Raw genomic sequence first — 21,535 nt, 5'->3', positions numbered from 1 at the left:
ACAATTTCTTTGAAGAATTTTGACATTTACTCATTTTTCTAAAGGCACTGCTATTATTTCGAACACAACTGTACATGTCTACACCTTTAAAAAGTGAAAATGTTTGATGCTATGAACCTATATGAATTAAACTTCAGCTATGAAAAAGAAAACCTTAATATAACACTTTTGTTCCACTGAAACTCTATATTTGATATATTTATGATCAAAATGGAGACACATTGCACAATTCACACAATGTGGTGTAAGAGCCTTACTGGAGCCCTCAAAGGATGGACTCACAATTTCTCAAGTCTGTCTTAAGCCCAGTTAAGACCAAAGATTTGCGATGAGATGAAACTGGTTTAGATCGTTGCAGCTTTGTGAACTTCAGCCCGACTTAAGCAACGGCTGGTTTCAGAACATAAGGAACCCCACCGGGTGCATCAGTCAATCAACTCATAGCAAAGTCAGGTGGTTAAGTCAGTTACAGACTGTCAGCTGGTTGAAACAGCCGAGTTTTGGACAGGTGCTTGAGAGACGCGGCGGGGGTCGAGCGAGCCAAAGAGTGAAAGGGGGGGGGGGGGCAGCGGTAGCGAGAACAAAGAAGTGTATCAAAGAAATGAAATGTCTATATTGCAGTATAGCAAGTCTTTCTATTGTCCTTATCATTCATATTTTGGAGTGCTCATATTATGCTTTTTCCGTTATTGTGTTATATATCTTTTTTGTGCATGGTATAGGTTTACAAAGTCCCCCCCAAAGGGACTTACCATCTCTAACAGAAAACACTGTTCCAGACAGCTCTGTTGTAGTCCAGGCTTTACTTCAGAGACAAACGTTCGTCACTTTGCAACACACGTTTCAATGCTCGCCTAGCCGCTAGCGTGGCATGTCCTCATACTCTGCTTCTGTATGGCTAGTAGTCCTTACCTAGCTACTGCGCATGTTATTCCCAACAAAGATGAAACAGAAGAGAGATGCCTCACTCTGTAGGTAAAACAGAGACCTCAACACACAGGGTGAAAAGAGGAGCTGCACCAATGTGCAGTTTAAAAAAAAAATTAAACCCTGTAAACCTATTCTGGTGCATCTAAATACAATTATGAATCTGAAATGAGCAGAATATGAGTAGTTTAAGACACCTCAAGTTAAATCTAATTTTAAAAACATTTATCGGCCGATATATCAGATTTTTAAATAACCAAATATCTGTATCAGAATCAACCTTAAAAATCCTTTAGCGGTCGTGCTCTAGTACTTTTCATTCTTTGGCTCTTGATTTAAATTCTTGGTGTGGATGAACAAGAATAAACCTTTGTTTCTTTTCTCACTTATTGTGCACAAGCTGTGTAAGGACAGCACACTGCACGCACACACACACACACACACACACACATACACACACGCACACTTACATCTTTAAACTGTCTCAAAGGGACAAACTGGACAATGTCTCTGACAACGGCCTCCCCCACTGTCGACTTCAGCTTGCCGTCGTCTCCATCCAGAAGCTCCATGGCCTTAAAGTCCGCCGGCCCCACCCCCACGATGATGATTGACAGTGGCAGCCGCGACGCCCGGACGATAGCGTCGCGGGTCTGATCGAAGTCCGTGATCTCACCGTCAGTGAGGATGAGGAGGACAAAGTATTGCTGCAGAGAGATACAGACAAAGCTGAGTGTGTGTTTTAGGTTAGTTTGTTTGTGTGTGTTTGTGTGTGTGTGTGTGTGTTCTCACAGAGGCGCTGTTGCTCTGCGCAGCTTGGGAGGCGATGGAAGCAACGTGATTAATGATGGGAGAGAAGTTTGTGGGTCCAGAGAGTCTCAGCTGAGGCAAAACCATCCTGTAGGCCTCAACAATCCCCTGAATACCTGAGAGACACAAAAGGGCAGGAAATTAACTTAATACACCTACCCACACACCTGTGAAATTAAGGCTGAATGGAGGGAATTGAAATGCATAAACTAGTGTGTGTGTGTTTGTGTGTACCTTGGCAGTAGGGGTTAGTGGGGTTGAAGTTGAGGGCGAACTCATGGTGTGCAGCCTGCAAGATCGACGACAGTACAGTTCAATAAACAGTGACAATCGACAAACTCTAATCTGATTGGCCGCTTACAAATGATTAAACAGAAATTATTTTAGAATGCTGTGTTGTGATTGGTTGGTTAGAGAGCTGACCTGGTAGTCTGGAGGCAGTTTGGCTCCAAAACCAAACGCTGGGAAGAGTTTATCACTGAAAAAGGAAACACACACTGTTACAGGCGTACTCTTTATAAGAATTCAAAACTTCTGGGTCAATCTGTGAGATTTAGGGAGTAATGTAGAGTTCAGGGTGTGGAGTTTAGAGCGTAAGCCTGATTTATGGTTCTGATGGTTCTGATTTATGGTTTTGCTTAGAATCAACGATGTAGTACGTACGCAGGTACACGTAGATATGGACCCTTTGCCTTTATTTTACACTTTTTACAAGTCCTTTCCTAGTGAGGGGGCTTGGTACTTTAGAGAACTGGTATAGAGTTTAGGGTGAAGGGTTCAGATGTTGGGCGTGGGGTTTAGGGTTATAGGGTGTGGGTGTGTGTCTGCATAGTTTAGGGTTTATGTGCATATTTTTGACGGTGTAGTATTTCAAGTGTAGGTTGAGTGTGTACTGACGTGTCGTAGTCCTGGACCACGTTACCCACAGACCACAGAGCAGACAGGTACTGGTTAGTACCGTCTTGACTCATGTAGTGGAGAGAGTTGGGCGAGCGAGGATCCCCATTAGAGCCGGTGAAGTCGATCCCCACCTACAGTGTTCAGCCAAATTATTAAAAGACATGGATTACATGTTAATTTGACAGATTAAGGAGATCAATTAAAAGATTATGATTAATAACTGTAAGTCTGATTCCGAGACTTATCCTCCCGTTATCTCAAGAACAATGACTTTTGTAATCCTTTAGTTATTTTATAAACGTGTTTTTTTTTCAATCATGTGCACTTCATTCCAACCCCAACCGTCCCGTCAGACACCGCCTACCAAGAGCCTGGGTCTGACCGAGGTTTCTGCCTAAAAGGAAGTTTTTCCTCGCCACTGTCGCACTGTTGCTTGCTCTGGATGAGACTACTAGAACTGTTGGGTCCTTGTAAATTCTGGAGTGTGGTCTATCTGTATAGTGTCTTGAGATAGATCTTGTTATGAATTGATACTATAAATAAAATTGAATTGAATTGAATTCATTCATTTCAAGCGTGTGAACTTGAATGTGAATAATAAAGAGACTACAAAAATGTGTGTAGACATACGGTGAAGTTGATCTGGCAGCCGTCCATCACATAGTCCAGGAAGCTGTACTGAGTCAGCAGCTACAAACACACACAAACACAGAGAGTGAATGAAAGAAGCACTCATGTGTTTATTATAAAATACACAATCAACAAAATCACGTACACTAAATCCGAAGAAAATAGGCTTGAAGTACAAAAATACTTTGAGCCCATTTTACAGTTACACACCAAAGCGAGAGTGAAGCTTGAGTAGTTGCTATGGAAACAAAATGTCGCTGGAACCTGTCCAGTGCAGACAGCCTGGAATTGTTCCACAACAACATCTCTATTTTTACACTAAGTTTGAAAAACCGGTCTCGCTACAATGAAATGGCTACTTTGGGAACTAACATCACAAATGAATACAATTAGGACCTCAGCATGCAGAAATATTAAAATGCATCACTTTAAAATAGGCAAAAACATTGTATGTATGTATATTACTGCAGACAAACTGCATGGGATTAGCACAATGTGGGTATGACTCGTCAGTCATTCAGATTTCTTAAGGCGAGGGGTCACAGGAACCCATGTCAGGTTTCCCCCCCTTTTTTAAATTATATGTTTATTACCTTTTCTAATATAAACACAGAAAAGAAACAAATCAACATGGCCACAAAAAGAACAGATCTCCTACAACCCCTCACAAAACATTTGTCTATTTTTGGAGTGTAATTTCGCCTTCTTCCCAACAAGCTATCATGTCATGGTTGGTCCCAGTGTTGGGCTTCCAAAATGTAATATATATAGATTACTAGTTACTGTCATTTGAGAGTAATTAGTTATAATACGGTATGGTATAGTTACTTTCCACAGCTGATAAAATGCAATGATATTTACATGTAGCAAGCCTAAACATTAATTCCCAGCTGGGACACACTGCTGTCCACGTTGACATACCGTTCCCCGTTGGACGCGTTGTCCGTACAGTCTCTGGTTCTGACCACGGGAACAGAGACGGGACAGCTCTCTCTAGGCAGCTATCCTGAAAATAATATCCATCTTTTGCGGTGTTGGTGAATTCTTAAAAAAAACTAAATGTTGCGTTAAAATATGCTGTAACCCACGTTATTGAGATTTTAACGAGTACAATATTATTATTTAACTAGTAATGAGTTATATTACTGCCTTACAGCAAAAAGAAATACATTACTGTAATTGCGTTACTCCCTGCACTGGTTGGTACAAACTGATGACACACACACACACACACACACACATACACTCTTAAGGCACTGACATTTGAGGGTGAGGAGGCAGTTAGACTAGTTGAAATAAACTTGTAAACGAGTGAACAACAGCTGGGGGATGGGGGAGAGCGGGAAATCTCGATTTTAGGGTGTCAACCTCTACCATTGGATGGATCGAGTACCAAGAGACTGGGACCAGTCTGTGCACCAACCAGAAAGCGCCAAAGTTTAAACCACGGCAGCCTCCCGCCTTAGTGAAAACCAGTGACCAGAGTACCAGCGACCTGCTGACTTTGGACTCTCAAACCAAAGAGATCCTTGTATACAAGTTTCTATTATTATTATTATTCCAGCTTTAATAAACCACCTTAAATAAGAGAAGTTGTTTGTTCTCTTCTTTTTAAGCTCAATAGGGAACTTGCTACATCCTCTTACAGACAGTAATGTCAGCCAATAGGGATTTTATGATGCAATATCAGATCATTCATATTCAAATCGTTTGAATCTGTTCTCAAACTGAAAAGTTCTACTCGACAGCATTACGATTTAGAAAGCAGAGAAGTGTGGGTGATGTGGTCTTTACCTTGCAGCTCTTCACAGAGACAACTCCAGAGTTCTTGTAGCTCTTCTTTTTCTTCTGTTTCTCAGGGTGGATGCAGTCAAACGCCACCTGGAGGACAACACATCAGACGGCTCAATGACATCTGACCAGCCAATAGAAAGACATCAAATGCTTGATGATCAGTGATAGGGGTGGGGGGAAATATTGCGATATTATGCTGTATTGATTTTTGAGCTCACCTGTGAACCTTGTCCAGCTTTCTGCAGCTCGGAGACTTTAGTGGTGAAAGAACCAATCAGATCATGAGATCCATCACTGTCATGATCAGAGCAATCCACCTGCAGAGAGAGGAGGAGATTGCATGTGACTGTTGAAGATTTTATAGGTTGGTATGAGTGGAGGAAGCTTCTGTTTGGTGGAACCTTTAGGGGTCTGTCGAGGTCGCTGGAGCAGAACGTCTGTAGAGGAACGGAGAACTTCTTCCAGGAGGGATTCAGATTGTTCTTCACCACCTACACATACATATGTACAGACACACACATACAGACACATACACACAGACATAGACAAACTCTTCAAAAACTTCACCATCATCCTTATCACAATGACATCATCCTCTGTGTCTGCTCTCCAATTTTTGTGTGACATTTTTCTGACAACAGGATTTTAAATTCCAATTATTTGATGACATTACACTCACTGGAAGTGTGTTTGTGTGTGTGTGTGTCTCTTTGTACCTCTGTTCTGTAGACCAGCTGCCACTTTCCATCATTTCCTTGTTTAAAGAACTCCAGGAACGGATCAGACTTCCCAAACGTATCCTGAACACGGAAAAGACGATGTAATGCCATGTCATTCAGTTCGTTTACTGTACTTCGGTACCCACTTAACAGCCTCGTCGCTCCAGTAAGACTTACTGAAAATAATGTAAACAACGAGAAACCTGGTTTCTGTAAAGGGGTTAAGGGATTAGAAAAACATGATTTCAAATGACAGAAATCTGTAAATGGACGCCTGTTTTTGTTTAACTATATGTGCAGACATTTACATTTCAAAGGAAATGTCAAGTAAGTTTAATAAAACATTTGTCTCCACCAGAACTGTTCTTTTTGTTATGTTATGCAACAGCTCATGACCTTCATGTTGAGAAGTCTTTACTAGTTAAAACGTCGCTTAAGTGTTATGGTACAACCTGATCGAATTAATCTGAGTGAATAACTGGGAACAAACAAAGGCCTTCACACAAACCTAAGCCATATTTAATTAACTGTGGACAATGCCTGAGGAATCAGGTCCAAACATTGTCCGGAGTTGCCCGTGGCGCTGAGTAGAGTGCAACACGGTTGGAGTCAATTTGTAATCTGGTCATAAATTAGGTCTCTTTTCGCTCCTTGAATTTATCTGATGATTTTTGCGTCGGCCCTTACCGACAGAAAACCCTCAATCTCGTTGTCTTTGCTAATTAGACATTTTGGTTGATGTCTCCTAGGGGTGTGAATCTCTTGGCCCCCCTCGATTCGATTCAGAGGCCAATCATTCGATTCTAAATCGATTATCGATGCAACAATTTGTCTATGTACATTTCCATGCGGGATTTAAAAATTATACATATAAATCTGAGTTTGTTTGATTTTGACATATACAGTATTTGTAAGACACAATTTTTAATGAAATGTTTTGTCTGAGGTTTTTTGTAGTTCCATGCTTAAGCCTTAAACATGCTTGTGAAAGTCAGAGGCTCGGTCATGTTTAAAGGTCGAGAATTGGCTTCTTAGAACATGAAACATGAGGTGGTCAGATGTAATGTGATAAAGTAAAAAATTATTTTATGTATGTCTTATGAGATCATGTGGATGGCAATTTTTGTGTGTTTTTGTCCTGCACTCTTGCCTAAACTAGTGATGTCCTGATACGGGTATCGGTATTGCCTCCAATACTGCCTAAAACGCTGGTAGTGGTATCGGAGGTAATGGAGTTTATGCACCGATCCAATACCACGTAATAAAGCACTAAAGTTTAGGTAGTGTATTTATGTTCTTTTCCCGTTATAATTGACTGCCAAACTGGATGAAAGAAAGTTCTGTGGCGTTTATTGTTTAAGAGTTTAACCTGAGCCAGACCGACAAAGATAGAACTCATATCACATCCACACAGGGATGGAAGTATACAGTTGTCAAAGCATACTAAAAAATATGACACAGTAAAAAGTAAACGCCGTTTGATGTCCAATCCAGCTGATTTGGACATTTGCGTTGTCGCAGACAGCTCCGCCCGGTACGGTTTAGATAGTTCCATGTTTACAGTGCAGGTGTGAAGGTGCTTTAGTAATGGATTTAGAGAGCTAAAGAGCTGTTGGAACACAGTCTTAAGAGGCGGAGGTGGTGAACAGGAAGACAAGAAAGATGAAGAGTGAGATAGGAAGGAAGAAAAGTGGAAAAGTCAGTTGGAAGAAGACAAAAGTTACCTTCTTGTCCAAGTTTTGGGCAACAAACTCCAACTCAATGGCTCTGTTGTCCTTTATCTCCTCTGCTGTGATCTACACACACACAAGATTCTCCATGAAGACAATGTAATATAAATATGTAATCTTGCTCCATAGTGATAGTTTAAACTAAAATATTATTAGTATTAAAAAGTGATGATTTTAACACACTAACACAGTACATACAGTGATGCTTCCTTTGCCTGCAGGTTTGCCTTTCTTCAGCTGCAGAGGTCTGGTCAAAGTTTTACTGGAAACAATCTGAAATACACACATAGATTAGTCTTTGTATTAGTATTGTAGTGACAGCAGCTATATTATACTTTGGATAAAACCACTCTAGAAATGTGTGTAGAAGTGTTGTGATATCACAGTAAGGCTTGTGTCATGTGGCTGCAGCAACACTTTAGTTGCCATTACTTAGAATTCCTCATGGGGGCGACAAATACTATGCACTATAGATAAAAATCAATTTATTGAGTGACAGAAAATGTATTGGAAATATTTTTATTATTGATAATAGTTAACCAACTCTTGTTTTTCTACAAAAAACTGAAAGTGTGAAAAGGTTGTGTAGTGTAGACTCAATCAGATGTTTGCCAGGTTTAGGATTTCCATTAAATAGCTGTTATATTTTCTCCAAAGCAATATGACTAACAGTACAGTATTATGAAGATTTATAAACAAAGCATAGGTACAGGAGGAGACACACTGGAATAAGTTTAACCATCTTTTTCTACTAAACCAGAGTCAATGGGAAAAAAGTGTGTTTCTACTGAGTCTGGTTTAAGTTGGTCTGGTGTGTACCTGTCCCAGAGTTAGCTCCACCCCTCCCAGGAAGTCATCATCGGCGAGGTCAGCGCTGGAGTTGTCGATATCGTAGACCCCCAGCTTCAGATTCTGCACCGTCTCAAAGTGATAATCCACTCTGAGGCGCTGACTGAAGGATGGACTGGAGGTATTTTTCAATTTCTCAGTACGACCCAGCTGACACGGACACAGATAATCAAAAAAAATTAAAATTAAAAATCAGAATGGGGTTTATTGATACAATAAGTTGAACCTATGTGGAATTTGCCTTAGTGAATTGTGCGCATTCAGCATACATTAACAAATGTAGTGTAATGTTACCTCGGTCCAGCTGTCTGCTCCTGTGCTCTGCAGCAGCACACACAATGGATCAGACTTTGATCCAGCATCTTTGTCCAACAGGTCGGTGCAGGAGACACTCAGCTCCACTTTAGTGACACATTCCGCCATCTGTGGGGGGGGGGGGGGGAGACACCTTCAGATCAGAATTCAATGCATCAGGAAATTAAACCGCAACTACTTTGCGAACTCATTAATCTGCAATTATATTAAAAAGGCGAAACAAGCAATGGGAAGATGTCAACTTGGCTTTAGGGAATTGTGATCAGCGTGTCACCATTTTATCGACCAAACAATAAAATCAACAAATCAATAAAATCAAGCTTGATGATAAAAATAATTGTTAGTTCCAGCCCTACTTAACACCACCAATAAATAATAATAATATTACCCAAGAACAACAGCTACAGACCCTCACTGCAGTTTCAACTACTCAACATTAAATCCAGAAAACAGTTTAATGATTTTTCATCTGCACTTCAACAGTTCATGTTGCAGTAACATCATTGCTGCACCACAGAGATAAAGTTGTAAATGATTTAAAGTAAGGTACAAATGAGGTATGACTTTCTCTGACCATCTGGATTCACAGACAGTTCTGCTAGTTATGTTGTATTTTTACATGAAATGGCCATTACTTTATAGTGGGTCACAAGCTCTATTGAGATAACACTATGACTGTACAATTCTATCTTTTCCACATGCAAAAGAGGCCGACAGTCCTCCACCAGACACTCCAGGAGATCTTCTTCAACAGCAGTTAGAAACTCCGGCTGGACTGTCTATTTGATGTTGTGCTGAATAAACTCTAATAAAAAGGATATGAGATCAGTCTGTCATTATGTTGAAATGGAAAACAAGTGAAATAACACCCCAAAAAAACATCACTCAATGGGAGAAACATGAAGTTAACTCTTAAAATTTGTCATTTAGGATAGTTACATGTCACATACTGTATAATGTTTTAATAATATTGATTATTATTGCAATATTACTGCTAAACAAAGACAACAAATACGTCATGATTACCTGAAGCCCCTCTACCTAGCGGATATTGTGTGTGCGCGTGTGTCCTTGAGAACTGCAAGTCGTATAACTTTAAAAAAAGTTGTCGGTTTTATTTTATTGGTCTCTAGTTCTGGCAAAGTTAAAGTGTAGCTAGTGATGTTATTGTGTGTGTTCTTCACCCGTTACCTAGGTTACACCTGGCTGTTGATTCATAATGGCGACTGTTTAACGTCCTCGCTCACGTTTGTATTTTAGGTGTATTATTTACATGCTGCAGTTACACTGCATTACGATAATGGAATTGGCTTACTCCAGAGGGGACGAGATGTTGGGGGACTAGCTCTCCCCAGATTTATCCACTACTATTGGTCCGCTAACTTTCAGAAAATTTTATTTTTGGCTCCACCCGCCAGACATTGACTGGTGTACACTTGAGGCGCACTCTTGCCACTCTTCATCCCTCCCTGGTTTGGTGTACTCCTCCTTGCCCATTAAATGGTCTAGGCTCACTTCCAATCCCACAGTACTGCCGGCTCTTAGAATCTGGGCCCAGTTGCGAAATCATTACAAATTCACCTCTCCCTCCACACTAAGCCCTATCTATAAAAATCATTTATTTCCAGCTTCCTCTCTAACTCAACATTTACGCGGTGGAGCAGAAAGCAGCTCTCCTGTTCTAAAAATTGCACTGTGAAGAAGGGTTTGATAGTTTATATATAATGATAAATATATGCTAGAAATATGATCTTTCACGCAGTAACTTTTTTTAGATACGTCCGGATCCGTCACTGTGTTAAAGCACTGCTCCCTTCTTTCCCAGTCCTCCCCACTGAGGTAGCATGGAAAGGAATGACCCTCCTCTATCCAAAAAAGAAAAGAAAAAAGGACTGATATCAAGGTTATATTCTCAATTACTGTCTCTGGAAAACCATGACCTTTCAAAAATTAAGATTAGGTGGGAAGGGGAGTTGTTGGTTGAGTTGTCGGACAGACTTTGGGAGGATGCACTACAAAGGACTCATCAACTCATCTCCATCCTGTGCACGCTTGGGGCTTATGATTTTTAAAGTAGTGCATAGGGCTCATTTCAGTAGGGCTAGGTCGGCGGATATATATCCGGGAACGGACAAGAGTTGTAATAGATGCATGTTAACACACACCTTTTGGTTGTGCCCCCGTCTAAATCAATTTTAGTCATCTGTTTTCCAAACTTTAACAGAAGTCATAAAAATTCAAAATAAGCCTCGCCCGTCGATTGCAATATTTGGTATTTCAAATGAGAGCTTAAATTTAACTCGGGTCCAATCGCAACATTGTTGCCTTTACATCACTTCAATTTACATTATCATCATTTAAATTAATTACATTCTTTTACTATTGTTATTTTTATTTTTTTATTTATGTTTTTGGTGGTGGTGTGAACGCATTAACTGCCAAGGGTGGTTTGGGAAGGGTGGGTGAGGGTAATTTTGTTCCGGTTTATTTAAAAAAAAAAAAAAAAAAAAAAACTGAAGGGAAATGTTTTGTTTGACATATCCAACCTGTATTGTGCAATTCCTTCAGTAAAAAAAATTATAAAAAAAAAAGATAACGTAATTCATAGTGGGTTTATTGTTATTATTTACTAACATGTATGACTCCTATGCATTATGTATGGTAGCCATTACAATGTTATTTCTTTGCAGAACCCCCCACACACACACACACACACACAGCTACCCACGCCCATGTTTATACTGTTGATTGTAATAAAGCATCAACAGAGAGTCTCCAGCTGTGTTTAAAGAGACACCCCTGGGCCGTAGTTAAAAACCAGAATCAGCTTCAAATACAGTCCTAATCCAGTCCATCTAGTACCCGTTATTTTTTGCATCAATACCAAATGTAATCTAATTTGATGGTATGATACAGACTTCTCACACAAATCACACTTGAATTCATATCTTGCTACTCGGCCAGAATCTTATTAACCTGGAGTCCCAGTCTCTGTCACAATCAATAAGTTATATGTTTTAGGCCTATTGGCAGACAGCCATTTAAAATGTAGGCAATGACATATAAATAATACAAAATAAAGAGCCTTTGTTCCATGTCCACTGTACTTTCTCAGCGTGCTCTCTGGTAACATCTGTCTGGTCCAGGTAGCTTTGTCATTCACAAGGCTACTTTTACTTTGATACTTTAAGTACATTTCCAAGCCTGTACTTTGTTACTTGTTAATTTTAGGTGTGTGTGTACTGCTTTATACTTTACTCCACTACATTTCAGACTGAACATTTTACTTTTTGCTCCATTACATTTAAAACAAAGTAAGCAGCACCTGAAGGCCACACTAGCATGAGACCTAATTAGATTTCTTTTGACTGAGGCTGTAAATCCAGTTAAGCTAGTACAGTAACACCCGCAAACATAGTGTGTGTGTGTGTGTATGAGAGATATTATTGACACACAACCACCCACCCACACCGACACAACCACCCACCCACACCCAAACAGACACCCACACACGGCCCTGTGTCAATATAACTTTGTAAATCATCTTAGCAGAGCCGCTATATTCATATTTTATCGTCTTCAGACCAGTAATAAACACCAGGACGGAGGAAAAACTACCGTTACTCACATAGTCAGGGAAGGATAACGACACCTTTTCAGTCAGAGAAAACACCCCCTAATGAGCACTTACCGTGACCTGAGCAATCTTGTGGACCTTTTTCAAAGATTAACCAAAGCTGGAGCTTGTATTTTAAGTTAACTGTAACGAATGAGGAAAACAGCAGTTTGTGTCCGTTCAGCTAAGCTAACTGGGAGCGGCACCAAGATTTGTCGCGCTCTGATTGGACAGGGAGCTCCACAACCACGTCCTGGTTTGACAAGACGACTATCAGTCACGCCCTCTGGGTTCAGTGGTTTCTAGCTCATTCCATCAACAACATGAGAAACTTCCGACTCGAATCCTTCAGAGTAAAAGCGGCGAGCCAACAAATCTTTAATCACCTTGTAGCAAATGCTCGTTTTGACCGCGTTAAAAGAAGACAATTTTAAGACATTCTGCAGTTTACCAACCTTTAATCGCAGTATAATGAAATATCTTTTAAATAAAGTTGCAAGTTGCCACCTAGCCAACACAAAGAGGTCAAAACTCCAGCAACACTTGTATTGGCAAACACCAACTTTATTGTTAATGTTTCTTCTCCATGCACCATGGAAGTAGGTGAACCCAAACCAGGAATCCCTACTCTGTCATAATACCACATTATGTCACTTTTATAGAGCTTTCAATCAAATCTCAAGGTATTTATCAGCAAATGGCGTTTGCTCAAGGTAGCAAGTGTTGATGGACAGTATATGGTTATGATGACAATTGACCACATCCGCTGAGTAAGAGTGTGACGTACGGTGGAAATCTCCTGGTAACAATAGTAGTAATGCTAGTAAGTGGACCTTTAGTCAATATTTGGGTTCAAACTACGGTTTAATGTCAGCACAGAACATTCACTCTCACTTCCAGGCTAAGGCACATTGTGCTTTTATGTTGAAGGGTAGACACTCAAGCCGGAAGTACCGTTCCCATAGCAATAAAGCAGTCAGTCTGATAATGAGCTGTACCGAGATGATCAGAGAGAAACCAGAAAAGCCTCAGAAGTCTAATTGAGAGCAGTAAGCAGAGGAGGGGCAGAAAAAACCCAACACAGCATGAATAAACCTCTTCACAGAGAGCAATACACTTTCCTTTTATTCCCCCTTTGCTGTGGAGCCACCATGGACTCAAAGGGCAGCAGAGCGTCATCTGGCAGATGAGAAACAGAACAGGAAAGACCAAAACACAGACAAATACAGTCCTGAGAAAGAAAAGGTCATCATGTACACATCCTTAGTGTTCTGTTAAACACTGTAAATCTCATCCACACAAACTGAGCTCATGCCTCATATGTCTTCGACATCATATCATCCTTATCCTCTCCATGAAGCTCATACCAGCTTCAATTTAGAGTTGGAACAAGCTTTACACAACATACTGTATGTGATTCTGTCAGGCAGATTTAAGGGGAATTATAAAAAATATGGAGGCTTTAACTGTTCTGTAATGATTCAATTCTCTATTCATCATTTAATATTAATATAAATTATAGAATACCATATCACTTTGTCAGATAATTAAATTCATCCAACAACAGCAGTTTGCAATTGGAATTGAGTTTATTGTCCCAGGACCTGCACTAAAGCTATAGTGTAAAGATGACTTTATTTGATCGGTTTACATTTTGCTTGGAAATAAACAGTCAAACCAACAAGAATGTAAAAAAATGAAGCTCAATACCATCTACAAATCCCATTAATACAACTCGACTGGCACTTTATTGCCATTTTCTGGCTAATCACTGACTATTGCACTATAATTATAATAATGATTTAAACTGGGATATTAAAATTTTACACTGGCCTGGCCAGTGTAACCTGGCAGTGCCCAGGAGGTGAAGTGGCATCTCTACAGCTCCCAGTCCACACTCTGTACTTTGGTCCATACGGGGACTTGAACCTGCAACCTTCCGGTTCCCAACCCAACCTACTGAGCTACTCTCCTACTACACTAGAATACTGTCATCCATCACTTACACTGCTGAATACTGTTTTACCACCACCCCCTTATTCCTCAGCACCATCGCTGCGAGGTAGTGATGGCCAAATGAAGCTTTGTGAACCAGTGTCTTTATTTTCTGACCCCACTGGATGACGCTTTCCGTTCAACAAAGTGTTGAGCATAAACTGCATTTTAATTTCAACGCCTTAGGTCTTTTTCTCGAAACCAAAAGCGCCATCTAGTGGGCTCACACAATAAAGACACTGGTTCACAAAGCTTCATTTGGCCACCACTAGTGCTTTCAGCGGCACTTCTCTAGGCCCTTGAACATCCTGCGCCCACACATTGGACAGTCACCAAAGCAACATTCAAATTCCAACTGAAATCTCACCCACTGTTCAAACTAGCCTACTCACTTAAATGCCCACCCGCATTGTCAGATTCCCTTTTGCCCCAAAGTGTTGTTTTTTTTTTAAATTTCCCCTACACGTCTGCCCACCTTGTCTTATTTAGTGGTTATCTGTGCTGGTGTCTTTGCCTTGTCTCACTGTTTTTACCTGTATGAACACTGTTATGCTTTGTAAAGTGACCTGTGTGCCCTGAAAGAAACCTTCAAATTAAACTTATTTGTATTATTTGCTATAACTTACTTTCACTTTACTGCTTTTTAACCTATTTTTACTTCTGTCACGTGCTCTTTTTTATCCTTACCTTATTTTATAGTATTGATACGGAGGCCATCCGTTATCTAAAGACTAGTCTCTCAACGTCAAAATCTACAGGCCACAATTTACCATCTACAGGCCAATACTGATTATCTGAAGACTATCTACAGGGCACCACCATGACGGACATGCTACCATCTATGGTAAACAAGATTTATCCCCCCTCCTTCATTTAAGGTGAATAGTGCATCAGTATCTATCTAGAATTTGTCATAATTTGGTTAATTAGAGCATCTTGGTAGCAGTCACTCACCTGCAAGTCCTGCCTTCTGATTGTCTATTGATCAGTCAGAAGCGGGAGGGAGGGGGGGGGGGGGGGGGGGGGGGGGGGGGGGGTGACCTCAGCAGGTGAATTCTGGTCAGTGTCAGTACGTCTGTCCCACACCCACCCACCCGCACACCCTTGCAGAAACCACATCTGTCATCAGGATTTTTTTTTTATTCCAATGCATTGCTTCCTTTTTTTCCACACCAGGTCCACAACACAATCACCTTTACCAGAAAAGGTTCTCTAAACAGGGTTTCAGTTCACTTTATTAAAACGGTGTATTCACTCACACACACACACACACACACACAAAGTTAACCACTTTCTAAAAATAGCAGATAATCTCTACTACTTTCAACTGATGCTTTCTGGTTGCGTTTTGCTCTCTTAAACATAATTTGATAGAAAACGTGTTCTGTGATCGAGACCTTAGGAAAGTGAGGACAATATAACATTTATATTGTTTTGTGGTGAACTACTACATAATAACCTATTTAGGGGATGGTTTAAAACTTTAAATTACGTTAACTGTTGTGTTTTTGCTCTGTTCTCGTTTAGTTGCCAAGAAAGAGTAAAGACTGATGTGTCCTACTGGGACAGAACATTGAGGACATTAAAAGCAATATTCTGAGATCATGAGAAACTGTTTACATAAACCTGATAATTAAATCCTAACCTCAGAATAACTGACTTGTATAACTGAACGGCCTGTTTAATTGGTCTATCACTACGCAGTAGCGAGGCAGCAGCTCTCAGCTGTTGTATAAACCACCTAGAGCATGCTGAGTATTGATCATTTTAAGTACCTTATACTGCATTAAAGATGTCAACGAGAAGTTCATCTGTATTCCAAACAAAACCAACCCTGGCTTCCATTCAACTTTTACCACATGAAGATTGAAGTCCTGAACTAAAATGAACCCATTCACCAGATCCGTTTCCATCATCAGACAGTGAAGAGAAGACAGACAGAGCTGATCGCAGGTGACCATCAGGAACGTCCTTTTATTAGCTAAAGCAAAAGAGACTCCACATCATGTATGGTCATTTGTTCACACTGACAATAGAAACAAAAAAACGAGCTTCAAGGTGAAAACATCCAAAACATTATCAAAATGTACATACAACAAAAAGCTACCCAACTAAAAACGCTACAGACTTCATCTCAGCGCTCCATAGTCCAAACACCTATTGGGCATGTGCTGCAGAAAGGGAGGGGCATGAGGCGGCATTGTTCATACACAGCAACATCAGAAACATGTGACAGAGCAAAAAGATTCAATGGCCAAAAGTAATTATTTACAAAATAAAAACAATCTGTCCAACCCCCCATTCTCTACATAGCAACAGAGCAGTGTCGCAACTCAGAATTGTGTCGACATTTCACCATAGCAAGAGAGCATGGACATTTGATCACGGCAACATAGCTTTTTATCATAATTTTACCATAGCAACAGAGAATGTGAAGACATTATCATAGCAACACAAATCCAACACTTCACGGTGGTAGAAAAGCTTTTCATCTTCTGCATGTTTTACCATAGCAACAGAGCATGTGAAGATGTTACCGTAGCAAGAGAGCATTAACATTTTATCATAGCAACATTCTGTGGCTTTTCATCATTTTATAACAGCAACAGAGCTTATTACGATATGACCATAGAAACAGAGCATGTACAATTATAACCACAGCAGCACACCATATTTAAGCGCATATAGCAACATAGTGTGTCAAACTCATTATTATGATGTTGCCATTACAACAAAACTATGTTCAGTGTGTCAACTCTGGACATGATTTGACAAAAAGCTGGCATTGGAAACAGGGTGAGATGGAACAAAAATCCTGCCAACATCAACATGATCAGTTTGTGACACCAGAGTTGGTGGAGAAGCTGTAGGAAAGAACGGTTTTCGTGCTGGACAGACTGCGGGGGGGGGGGGGGGGGGGGGGGGGGGGGGGGGGGGGGGGGGGGCGAGGCTTACCTTTTAATATCTATACACATAGAGGAGCTTCAGTTATGATCAGGCCCACATGTCATATGCAGCCACAGGAATTAGACAACACCTCAACAGATTAGAAAGCAATTCAAAATAAAACTCAGAATTTTAACACATCTACATCCCAAGCAAACAAACAAAAATCCATTAAATTCTGCATTCCAAGTCACTGTTTGTGTGACTGACAGTCAGCAGTCAGTAGTTGGGTTTGTGTCCAGAATCAGGCAGGGTTTACGTTGGCTTAGTTTTACCTGGAAGGGTTTATCAGGTAGGTGTATTGTGTTTTTTATCCAGTCTGTTTTGGGTGGGGCTTTAACCAAGGCTTATCTTGACCTTGCGTGCTCCAATAGGTCGGTCATTAAGGTCCATAACAGCGGCAGTGGCCTCCTCATGGTTCTGAAAGGCCACCATGGCCTCGCCGGTTGGCAGGCCTTTTTCACTGAACTGCAGGCAGACTGAGCCTTGCAGGACCTGGTAGCCATAGAAGAAGTCCATGATCTCGTCCACAGTTACAGTAAACGGCATGTTCTGAAGCTTTACAATTGTCGGGCCAGCAGCACTGCGTTGATTGTTGGGATTGTTAGAGCCTCCAGGGGCCTGTTGGTTACAGAGACCGTCAGCTCCTGGAGGGAACACTTGCTGTCCACCAGCAGCCCCGCCCCCTGGACGCCCTTGATTGTTGTTTGCCCCTCCCCCTCTGGTCTGACCTCCTCCACTTCCTTTTCTGTTAGGATTGTCAAAAGGCACCAACCCTCTCAGCGCATCCTGGCTAAACGGAGATCCTCCTGCACCTCCGGGTCGAAAACTTAGTGGCTCCATGATCGGGCCGCCAGGAAGACCCGCCACTAGTGGAGGAGCAATGCCCAGATTAATGTCCCCCAGTCCTGCTGCCAGAGGAGGGAGAGGAGGGGGGCCTGCTAGCCCATTCCCTGGAGCTGAGAATTGAGTAACAAAGGGGGCACTGTTGAGGTTCCCCATTGTGTTTCTGAGAAAGTTAAACTCCTCTCCACTTATCCCTGCAAATGGGTTGATCTGTGGTTGCTGGGAACTGGGCTGGGCTTGCTGGTGCTGGTTCTGATTTTGGTTCTGCTGGTTCTGGTTGCGTTGGCCCCTCTTGTTCTGGGGAGGAGGATTCCTTTCAATTTCCTTCATCTGCTCAAATGTCACCAGGTGGACAAAGGCATCCCGACCATTGAGTTTTTGGCGATGCAGTCTTTCAGCTTTGCGGGCGTCTTCCTCGGTACGCAGCTGGAAGATAGCTTGCCCTAAACCGTTGCCATGGGTATCTGTCAGAACCTTTAAGGTGTCCTCATAAAGTCCCACACCCTCCAGGAAGGCACGGACATCCTTCTTGGAGACATTGTATGGGATGTTGGTGATGTGAGCACAGTTCCTGGGAACCTTCAAGCCATCCTGGTTCTTGCCATCACCCTGTACTGCTTCACGTTTGCGAATGGCATCTATCTTTTCAAGCATTCCCTTCTGGCTTATTGGGTGGACTTGAATGAAGCGAGTGCCCATGTACTGCATGTGAGCACCTAGAGCAGTCTTGTAGTCCTGTTCTGATTTGAATTCAAGAAAGCCCTCTCCTGTGGCTCGCCCATTTGGCCCGTAGGCGATGTAGATGCTGTCCTCCATGATGGCCAAATTATTAAAGAACTCCTTTATCTGTTTCTTGTCTGCCTCGTAGGGAAGGCCCTTCAGGTAGACACAGAACTCCTGCCGGTGGGGAGATCGCGACCTTGCTCGTTGATCCCTGCCTCCTGCCCCAGCATTACCACGCCGGTGATGTTGTTCCTGAGACTCATTGCTATTATTTGATTTGCTGATATTGTGAGGAGCATGGCCCATCATGCCGTCATTGAGGCTGGCCCACTGCCGCTCAGAGCCAGGGGTGATGTCAATGAACCGTTGGCCCATCATGCCACCTCCCCGCTTTACAGCTTCAAAGCTTTCCTGGGGGGAGTAAAACTTGACCATAGCCCTGCCAGTTGGCCGACCCTGTCCGTCCCTCAGAAGGCGAACCCCATCCACCCCCAGACCCCGGAAAAACTCCCTGACATCCATCTCTGAGCAGGAGAACGGGAGGTTCTGCAGAAGGACAAACAACTCATCGGGATGCGCCACACCAACCCCGGCGGCTGCTGCAGCAGCAGCCTTCATATGGGCTTGGAGGCCCAGCGAGGCCAGAGGTGAGAGAGGGTTGAATAGCATGGGGTTGGGAGTTCCAAGAGGGAGACCGGAACCCATTCCCCCTGGGGGAGGTAGGGAGGGGTTGAAGGGAGGCATAGAGGACATGTGGGCGAGATGGGACATATGAGGCACAGGAGGACCTTGGGAAAGGGGAGAGACAGTAGGTACAGGGGGAAGGGAGGACACTGGAGGAGGAACTGGAATACTGGGCAGAGTGGGCATGGAAGGCATGCTAGGAAGTGGAGGGATGGGTGGGGGCCCTGCATTGAGCGATGCCAGAGCTGTGGTGATTGTGGGGGCGGAGCTGTAGCTGTTGGGGAAGCTGGACACAACACTGGCCACTGCCTTGTTGCTCGGTGGCTCTTGAGATGAGCTTGCTGCCGTCACTGACGCTGAGGTGTTACCAAAGCCTTGGTTTCCATGGCTACTGCTTCTCCCCCCAGCCCCTGGCTGCACTGAGGGTATGGGTGCGGTGCCTGCTTGTCGGTTAGGATTTCCTGCTGTAGGTGCAGCCGTCTCCACAGCGCCCGCCCCAGCCTCAAACCTGCGGCGGCTGAGTTCAATCATGTTCTGCATCTCTGTCTTGCTGCTAAGCAACAGGGACACTTTGGAGCTTTTAATGGACCCGCCTGTTCGCATCATCCCAAGCCGAGCGTCCTCGTCAGTAGCAAAGACAATGAAGGCTTCACCATGCTCACCCCCCACGATGTGCACTCCCCCGTCAGGTATGGTTAGCCCAGAGAAGAAGTGTCTGATGTCCATGGTTCCGGCCACTATGGGCAAACCCTGCAGTCTGATGACTACCGCCATATTGACTGCTAAACAACAGCCCTACAACCTGGGGAGAAAGCAACACTACCGTCAGATGAAGAGCAGAAAGAGGGAGACCAATGGTTTACAGATGTTTTCCTCGGGAATGTCAGATATTACTACGTAGGCTAATAAAGGTCTAATCAACACTGCTTTCATTTCATTTTCTTCAGAATAACCCATTTTAAAGTTATGCATTCCCATTTTTGGGTCTTAACATTTGGAAACCAGTGGTATTCAGAAGGGTTTGGGGGGTAGTAAAATAGTAGGAAACAGCAAAACAACTGAAACAGTCTCTATGCATCTGCATTTTACTAAGTTTTTTATCAGAAAACTTGAGATCATGCTGCATGTCAGACTTTTTTTTCATAACCCAACAGAAGCCATCTTACGCATGGATATAGCACCACTGTTCATCATTTTTTTGTGTTGTAATAGAAATCCATGGCAAAGAATAAATAGACAATACATATGATATTAAATACATATGCACTGCATATGTGCAAGAAAGACCTAAATTAAAAGTTTCCAAAAACCCATTTCCAAAGGTGAAATCAACCCTTTTGGAACTTGAAGCAAATGATGAAATGTATGCACCAGCCAACATAGCAACATTTGTATAAGTACTTACTCAATAAACCTATTCTGATTCTTAATAATGACTTCATAGAATAACAGTTCTATGAAGATTACTGAAATCCCTAAATCTCTATTGAGTTGTTGTGTATCGGCTCTTGAACATTACTGAGAACTGTGCAATTTGGCTCGCTAAAGTAACCTATACAGTTAAGCAGTACAAGGATATTGCTTGTAGTTTTGGCTTAGTCTGAAGTATTTCGTGCAACAGTAAACCCTCGTAAATTTCATGCATGCAATTTACTAATTCAATTAAGATGTGTGTATAGTATCAACAGACATGATTTCTGCAGGACACTGAAATCTGGTAAAAAGTCAGCAAAACGAAAAATTCCGGTTTATGTCGATGGAATTCTTTTCTCAGAGCGGACTTACAGTAAGTTTAGGTGTTTTCAGAACTTGTTCTTAATGCGTGGTAATAACTGACTCTAGACCTATTTTCCACCGGGTGCGTCTGTGCTGCGTTATGTAGGCGCCGCAGCCCCCCGCGAGCAATAACAGCCATTCAAGTCAATACTTGATTTTCCACCGACCGCATCACATCCCAGAAGCATGCGTGGAGCTGATCTCCGCTCAGCTAAAGATGTGCCACGTCAGGTAGTAAAACAAAAAGGGCATGCAGTCAATTTACCAAAAGACAC

At 42.2% G+C, this 21,535-nt stretch overlaps 1 protein-coding gene across 1 annotated transcript in view; it reads right to left on the bottom strand.

The window, feature by feature from the left end:
* The window catches only part of LOC117943450 (RNA-binding protein 12-like), a 26,920-nt gene that overhangs the window by 788 nt on the left and 4,597 nt on the right, over positions 1–21,535 (bottom strand). Inside the window, 15 exon segments of the mRNA XM_034869589.1 lie at positions 1,398–1,634; positions 1,720–1,853; positions 1,972–2,026; positions 2,161–2,215; positions 2,635–2,768; positions 3,268–3,327; positions 5,062–5,148; positions 5,280–5,378; positions 5,463–5,552; positions 5,778–5,861; positions 7,505–7,576; positions 7,709–7,783; positions 8,330–8,509; positions 8,654–8,782; positions 17,571–20,286. Coding sequence (XP_034725480.1) covers positions 1,398–1,634; positions 1,720–1,853; positions 1,972–2,026; positions 2,161–2,215; positions 2,635–2,768; positions 3,268–3,327; positions 5,062–5,148; positions 5,280–5,378; positions 5,463–5,552; positions 5,778–5,861; positions 7,505–7,576; positions 7,709–7,783; positions 8,330–8,509; positions 8,654–8,782; positions 17,571–20,258 — 4,179 coding nt within the window. The 5' untranslated portion in view covers positions 20,259–20,286.

This window comes from Etheostoma cragini, chromosome 4 (genome assembly GCF_013103735.1).
Source record: "Etheostoma cragini isolate CJK2018 chromosome 4, CSU_Ecrag_1.0, whole genome shotgun sequence".
NCBI classification, from domain to species: domain Eukaryota; kingdom Metazoa; phylum Chordata; class Actinopteri; order Perciformes; family Percidae; genus Etheostoma; species Etheostoma cragini.
The sequence above is the reverse complement of the archived record's forward strand: the minus strand, read 5'-3'. Positions and strand labels throughout refer to the sequence as shown.